General features: G+C 45.3%; 1 protein-coding gene across 1 annotated transcript in view; it reads right to left on the bottom strand.

Moving 5' to 3' along the window:
• The window catches only part of ISY1 (ISY1 splicing factor homolog (S. cerevisiae)), a 40,045-nt gene extending 35,173 nt beyond the window's left edge, over positions 1–4,872 (bottom strand). The window contains exons 1-5 of the mRNA XM_012002215.1: positions 4,667–4,872; positions 2,883–2,905; positions 2,277–2,328; positions 635–700; positions 414–456 (exon numbers count right to left, since the gene is read on the bottom strand). Coding sequence (XP_011857605.1) covers positions 414–456; positions 635–700; positions 2,277–2,328; positions 2,883–2,905; positions 4,667–4,669 — 187 coding nt within the window. The 5' untranslated portion in view covers positions 4,670–4,872. The remainder of the gene's footprint in view (positions 1–413; positions 457–634; positions 701–2,276; positions 2,329–2,882; positions 2,906–4,666) is intronic.
• Positions 4,873–8,128: the final 3,256 nt, after the last annotated feature.

Raw genomic sequence — 8,128 nt, 5'->3', positions numbered from 1 at the left:
CTAAAAGTACAAAAAAATTAGCCGGGCATGGTGGCAGGCGCCTATAGTCCCAGCTATTCGGGAGGCTGAGGCAGGAGAATGGCATGAACCCAGGAGGCGGAGCTTGAACTGAGCCGAGATCATACCACTGCACTCCAGCCTGGGCGACAGACTGAGACTCTGTCTCAAAAAAAAAAAAAAAACACAAAAAACAAAAAAACAATGTATTCTTTTTTGTTAGGTACAGTGTTGTGAGGTAGAGTATTCCACAACTTTCAACTACATCAAACTGACTGATCGTATTGATTGGCTCTTCTATGTCCTTACTCATTTACTATACTTGTTCTACTGATTATTGTGAGAGGAGTGTTGAAGTCCTCAAGTCTAACTGTGGATTTGAGAATCAAGCACTTTAAAGGAACAGGTTTGCTTACCATTCTGAATCTGAGCCACTTTTTTAGAGATCTCTCCAATGATCTATTAAAAAAAAGTAATACATTTTAATGAGTTTTGAATATGTTAGAAAGTACAGAAAAACTATAATTGAAAATTAGTGTTTAAAAATACTTAGACTTTTGGTTTAATAGTCATTTAGATAGTAAGAAGAAATGAGAGACTTGTTACTTCTACTGAAATCAAATTTACCAGAACATACCTGTCGTCTCCACTTCTCAGCTTTGGGCAGCTCAGTACATTCTGAGGCCAGAAAGGGTCTTCGTTCCTAAGGACAAAAAAATAACACATTTCCATTATACTATTTACAAGTTTCATACAACATTCACAACTGATTCAGGCCTTAAGCCTAAATCCTCTAATGGCCTAAATATATTTGAAGTTTTCATTCCAGATGATTCTCATTAAGCCTTAAACCTCATTCTACAATCTCTCCTTAGGAAAAACATTCATTGCATTGTATTTAGTACTGAAAAGAACTTAACTGTCCTGCAATAGAGAGACAGCTAAACTAGGTTATAGCTATTTCATGGCATATTTATAGTACCTTAAGAAACAATGTCTATCAGTGTTTAAAACAAACACACATAAATATGGGTGTATACATATACATGTGCATATAAAATTTAAAAAAAAAAATCCAAAGAATGGTATATATTATCTCTAATTTGGCTGAGTCTCTAAGAGATGAAATCATTTACCAGTTTCAGCTTACAGCTGTTCTCCACAACTTACTCCAGTCCCTATTATTCAATATTAGAGCTGGAGTAATACAGGACCCAATCATCAGGCCGGGCACGGTGGCTCATCCCAGTAATCTCCACTTTGGGAGGTCGAGGCAGGCAGATTGCCTGAGGCCTGGAGTTTGAGACCAGTCTGGCCAACATGGTGAAACCCCATCTCTACTAAAAACACAAAAAAATTAGCTGGGCGTGGTGGTGTGTGCCTGTAATTCCAGCTACTTGGGAGGCTGAGGCAGGGGAATTGCTTGAACCAGGAAGATGGAGGTTGCAGTGAGCCAAGATCACGCCACTGCACTCCAGCCTGGGCGACAGAGCGACAGTCCATCTCAAAAAAAAAAGGGGGGGGGGGCCCACTCATCATAATACAGAATAAACTGAAAAACAAGCAGGCAGATCCATCACCCTGCCTCAGCTATGAGGAGGTATTGGAATTCAAGTGTACAGACTCTCAAGAGCGTCAGCAGGTACAGATAAGAAATAGGAAATTTTGAAGTTTGAAGTCTGTTGACCTGGAGTGCAGCGGCGCGCTCTCAGCTCACTGCAACCTCCGTCTGCAGGGCTCAAGTGATTCACCTGCCTCAGCCTCCCAAGAGCTGGGATTACAGGTGCCTGCCACCATGCCCAGCTAATTTTTGTATTTTTAGTAGAGACGGGGTTTCACCATGTTGGCCAGGCTGGTCTGAAACTCCTGACCTCAAATGATCCACCCGTCAGCCTCTACTGTGCTGGGATTACAGGCGTGAGCCACTGCACCCAGCTTTTTTTTTTGACAGGTTCTCACTGTGTCACCCAGGCTGGAGTGCAGTGGCATGATCATGGCTCACTGCAATGTAAGACTCCTGCATTCAAGCAATCCTCCTGCCTCAGCTTCCCCAGTAGCTGGGACTACAGGCAGGCACCACCATACCTGGCTAGGCTAATCTTGTATTTTTTGTATAGAAGGGATTTTGCCATGTTGTCCAGACTGGTCTCAAACTCCTAAACTCAAGTGATCCACCCACCTCAGCCTCCCAAAGTACCGGGATTACAGGCATGAGCCACTGCGCCCAGTCTGCATTTATTCTTGATACTTTACAGTTCATGAGGAAGATTTACACCAACCTTCACTTTTCCCTCTTCCAGCTGAGCCTGGCGAAATCTTGCTAAGGCCGTCCTATCAGGGATATAAAAGACTGCATTAGATCCTGTTCACACAGACTTCTCATTACCCATGTTCCTGGATGGATTAGATCTGCTTATGATCGTATTTAATGTCATATATATATATATATAGCAATTAAGAAACCACAGAGTAGTTAGGGATTTCCATGTTCTCAGGAGTAGGGATTAACGGGCAATTTGTATTCCTGAACACCCAAGAATATATTTTACTTACACTACACATAAGGACTGTGGGAAACTCTACTTATCAGACCACTGTGACGAGCAACACATCCAGGTGTTAAAAGGCTAACATCCTGGTGTTCTCTAGCTGTCACTCTCACAACTCCTGCACCAACCACCGGTGAACAAATGTACATCCAGTGTAAAAGTTCTGGAAACTGTGAGAAAACACATTAACGGAAAAAACAAATGGGCAAAAACAGGAATGCTATTTTTAACATATGTAAAGAAAGAAACAGCTTCTCAAAAGGCTCAGATACCAAAAAGAAGAAATACAAAAAGAGTTACATGGTGGTTATTAAGTTACAAAAAATTGATACTTACATGGCCTTTTCTGCATTTCGGGCCTGGAAAGAGAGAAAAGAGAAGAAAAATGCCTACGTTTAAAATATATTTTTTTCTTGCCATTTACTTTTTAGTGAAAAGTTTTACAAGAATACAGTCACAAGCAAACCACTTGAACTACTATATGAACAACAATAAACAAAAATTAAATATGTCCAAATCCTGTGACCAAGGCTGTGCCTCCCTCTACTTAAAATCTTTACTCCTCCACTGACCCTAACACCTTGTATCTGGCTAACTCGCATTATTCTTCCTTCAAATTTTACTTGTGTCATGACCACCCAGAACATTATTCTGTGACCCCTTCTTCCCAGTTAGGCTGGTGTCCTCTATCAAGGATTATATTTACCATGGCACTTAACACCCAGCATCACAATTGCCTGTTCCCTGCCAGTGGTATTTGGGGAAAATAAGTCTGAAGACTGCCTTTCGTAAAGTAAGCTTTATGTAAGTACTGTCACACTAAATGTCAACTCAATTATCCCTGAAACACAGTGTCTGACAGAGACCGAGTTTTCTGGGTTGTAGTCTAGGTAGAAAGAGTCCCAGCTAAGCCAGGGACTTACATTCCCAGTTCTTCCACTTACCATCTCTGAGAAGTAGTCTCTCTATAACTCAAGTTTCCCCATCTTTACAATAGGGTGCATACCTCATCTCACAGAGGTGTCACGATGTCTTCATGAGATAAATACAACAAGCATGCAGTTTACAGACACTCAGCAAAATTGAGTTCAATTTAAGTCTCCTTTGAGACTCTCCCCTTCAACTGACAGAAACAAACTTTGCAAATGCTTGGTAGATAGGCGAACACCGCAGTAATTTGGGACATACCGTCTCACAGAAACGGCTACCTCTTCTTTTTTTTTTTTCTGAGATGGAGTCTCGCTCTATCGCCCAGGCTGGAGTGCAGCGGCGCGATCTCGGCTCACTGCAAACTCCGCCTCCCGGGTTCACACCATTCTCCTGCCTCAGCCTCCCGCGAAATGGCTACTTCTATTCCACTGGTTTCTCTCTTTTTCTTGGGAGCTTGTGCTCATCAATCTACAATGGCTTCCAATATATCTCATATAACCTAACCATGGCGCCCCGTGTTTCTTACAGGGGCTTCACTTAATGAAAATAATACAGTAGCCAATATTACAGTAACCAATCAACATTTTTGTACCGGCACTACGTGCATTCTTATATTTACACGTCGTAAATGCTTCTTGAAGAAATGAAGAAACAACAAATGACGCCAGACCACAGAGAGCATACCCTCATAGAACACTTCCTGTCTGTGCCATTCATTTCTTCAATAGTTATTGAACATCTACAACGACTCTGTGAGACATTAAGGAAGCAATAATGAAAAGACCCTACCCTCGTGATGTCTGTATATTATGGAGCAGACTGAGAACGGACATAAATGAAATAATCCCAGAAACATATAGTCACAACTGCTCTTAATCTTCTCTGTGGTATTTAGGGACAAACAGCCGGCCCACACTATGCACCGTAACTCGGAGCGGGCCCTAGCGCTTCTCTGTGTCTGTTTCCCTCAGGTTAAAGAGCTTCATCGGGATTAAGACACTGTCCAGGACGATAACGCGGCTCCCCAGTTTCCAGTTTTTCAATTTGCGACAGCTAAACGAGGCAGGAAGAGAATCCCCTCGTTACACCAAAGAACCTGAAGCCCTCAGCATTGCACGCCTGAGCCTCTACGCCATGAGCGCCCCGGGGGGACTGGGCGCCCCCCCGGCCTGCCCGCCCACCCTACTCACCATGGTGTTGCTAAGGGCGCCGTCCTGGAGCCCCGCGGCCCCTGTCCAAGAAACTCCACACGCCCAAAAGATGCCGACACTCACAGGAACCGAAGATTCTAACTGCCCACAGACACTGATGTTTTGTCGGAAACGCAAAAGAAAGGGACCGGAAGTGAAAGGGAGTACCGGACGTGCCCAGACGAAGCCGACGCTCACAGGAACTGAAGATTTTTTTTGTTGTTGCTTGTTTTTTTTTTTCTTCCTTTTTGTGGAGAACGGGGTCTCGCTATATTACCCAGGCAGGTCTCGAACTCCTGGGCTCAAGCTATCCTCCCGCCTCTGCCTCCCTGAGAGCTGGGATTACAGGCGTGAGCCACCGCGCCCGGCAGGAATTTAAGATTATAACTGCCTACAGAGCCTGATGTTTTGTCGGAAACGTAAAAGAAAGGGACCGGAAGTGAACGGGAGTACGGGATGTTCCCAGACGAAGCCGACGCTCGCAGGAACTGAAGATTCTAACGGCCCACAGAGCCTCATGTTTTGTCGGAAACGTAAAAGAAAGGGACCGGAAGTGAAAAGGAGATCCAGCCGGAGATTGGGAGAGAAAATTCCGGCGCGCTCCGGCAGGCGGTCTTCCGGTAGCGCCAGCACGCGGCACCATCAGACGCAGCTGTGGGATAGGGCTTGCGCAGAGAGTCTGTAGGTTTTCCCTGGGCGGCGGGTCTTAGCTCTCGAAACAGGCGGTGCGAAATGTCTTGCGTTCACTATCGGTAGTGCGGGAGCAGGCGGCGCTGGGCGCCGTTTTGTGGAAGGCTGAGTTATCGCCGCTACTCTAATCCCACTGGCTTCCTTCTTGATTCTTCTGTGAGAGCAAATATCCCCTTTTGGAAATTACTGGACATCATCTCTGACTGCGACGAGGGATCTACGGCCCGGACAGCTCCCGTTGTGTGAGCTGGAGTGTGCGTCCTGCAGGAGTTGGAGCTGGCCGGGCTTCGTAAACTCCTTCACGTTTCCGTGTCACTTCTTAGGGCCATTTCTGGCTCGTCTGCTGGAATCGCGGGGCCTTTCAGAGCTGGACGATGCTTGAGGTCATCCTCTTTTAAAATAAAAATTTAAGTTCCAGGCAAAAAGTGCCACTTAGGGGAGGAGAGTGGTTGGAGAAGTGCTGTCACTGTGTCCTGAGAACATTGCTGGGACCAGAAGATCCTTAGACAAGGACCAGGAAGACAGGAGAGGTCCCTAGTAGGAGACGTTCTGATGGTTACTCCCGCATGGTGTCAGCAGTGAGAGGAGCTGTGGTGGGGAATTCAGGTGAGGGCCCGCAGCAAATTCAGTTACAGCCGCTTTCCCCTTTCAAGCATGGTGCCTCAGCTGTAGGGACTCCCTCCACCATGGGACCTAACTAGTGATGGGCACCCTAGCAGCAGCCAGCAGGCACAAGCCAAAGAGAGAAGCAGCTGACATGTGGTTCGGGATCAGACAGGACAGGAAAAGTACTTAGTCACCAGAATCTCGTGCCTGAAATGTGACAAGTTTTAAGTGGGCATATGACCGCCCCACTACAGACCCCATCCTCCCACCTGTCTGGTTTATGATTTGTAATGGTCGGTGAGAATCGAGTCAAAGGGATGTGTGACATAGATGAAGCCATGACAAAAATACACATCCCTTGCCCTTTTCCTTTCTCTGCTGACTGAGAGGTGTCCATGGGATCAGCCAACCTGAATTCAGAAATGGAAGTATTGTGAAGATGCCAGAGTCCCCCCCTCCCAGCTCTGCAACACTGAGCTCTGTAAAATGAGAAAAATAAAAACATGTCTTGTTAAGGCCTCTGCATCTGGGGGTTTTTTGTTCAAGCAGCTTAACTTTTACCTTAAATATCTGATCTCAAACAAGCAGGGTCATTCCTCACTCAAATGAGACCTTCTCAACATGTCCATACCACCTTTATCCATTAAGTCCCTGACTCTAGGATGCAGAGATCACATATTAACAGGATTCAAGAGGTGTTACCTATGTTGTCCTAGCATCTGCTCCCCCTACTCACTTAACTCAGTTCCATTTGGGGAGCCCTCTGGTTGTAGGGAAGGGAACTGCATCCCCAGCTTTAAGTATGCATCAAGCGCTAGATTAAGCTATTCCGTCCATCCCATCTCCTTAGGCATAGTGACTGGCGGACTTAAGACCCAAGCTGACCTAGTCAGAATGGGTCTTGAGACTTGCTTGCAATGCTGGAGAAAATACATCCTGCTGGATGTCAGACAAAAGGTAATATCAACTGTCAGCCACTTAAGAGCTCAGGAGACAAGATTTAGTGTTTGGTGACATCATTGGGTGGATGAGAATAAGGCCTCGCCTCCAGCCCACTTAAATATTTAGTTATGTGAAGATTTATGTAAAATTCTTTAGGATTGCAACAAATAGTCAGACCTATCTTGCCAGTCTGCTAAATGGCCTTCCTTTCTCTGCTCCCACTGATCTTGCCTTTGTTCGTGCTGCTCCTTTTGCCTGTAGCACCCCTTCCTTTATCCCCCTGCCACTTGACTGGTTGATGCCTACTTACAATTTGAGACAGTTTAGACATCTGGGATTCCAATCCCAACTATGATCCGTCATTGGATCACATCACTAATCCTAAAGCAGCAGTTATAAACTTCTGGCCAGCAGGCTGGATTTGGCCAACAAAGCTGCTATGATTTACATCAGGTTACAAAAATTAGAAAATCTCACATACAGATGCTGATGTGAGACGACATTGAGCCTACATTCCTGAACAGCAACCGCACAGGTGAAAAAAAATCTGGTTTTATTAGTTCATGTGTTTTAAGTGGCATAGAATAATGTCATACATCAAATTGGGTGAAAAAAACTAATATTAAAAAGATATTTTCCAGCTTCAGGCAGGACTTTTGCCTAACATTCATATATATGTCCCCTAGCATCCATGTAAGTGCCTCAAATGTTGTCCTCCACTAAACATGGATTCACGGGAGAGCAGGTATGGCAGGGAGAAAAACAGCCCCCCAAAATGTCCACATCCTAATCTCTGAAACCTGTTAGTATGTTACCTTACATGGCAAAAGGGATTTAGCAGGTGCAGTTAAGAAGCTTGAGATAGGACCCGGTGCTGTGCCTCATGCCTGTAATCCTAGCACTTTGGGAGACTGAGCCGGGCAGATCACCTGAGGTCACTAGTTCAAGACCAACCTGTCCAACATGGTGAAACCTCATCTTTACTAAAAATACAAAAATCAGCTGGACACAGCGGTGAATGCCTGTAATCCCAGCACTTCGGGAGGCTGAGGCGGGTGGATCACCTGAGGTCACTAGTTCAAGACCAGCCTGTCCAACATGGTGAAACCTCATCTCTACTAAAAATACAAAAATCAGCTGGACACAGCGGTGAATGCCTGTAATCCCAGCTACTCAGGAGGCTAAGGCAGGAGAATCGCTTGAACCCAGGAGGTGGAGGTTGCA

This window comes from Mandrillus leucophaeus, unplaced genomic scaffold, assembly GCF_000951045.1.
Source record: "Mandrillus leucophaeus isolate KB7577 unplaced genomic scaffold, Mleu.le_1.0 Scaffold680, whole genome shotgun sequence".
NCBI lineage: Eukaryota > Metazoa > Chordata > Mammalia > Primates > Cercopithecidae > Mandrillus > Mandrillus leucophaeus.
The sequence above is the reverse complement of the archived record's forward strand: the minus strand, read 5'-3'. Positions and strand labels throughout refer to the sequence as shown.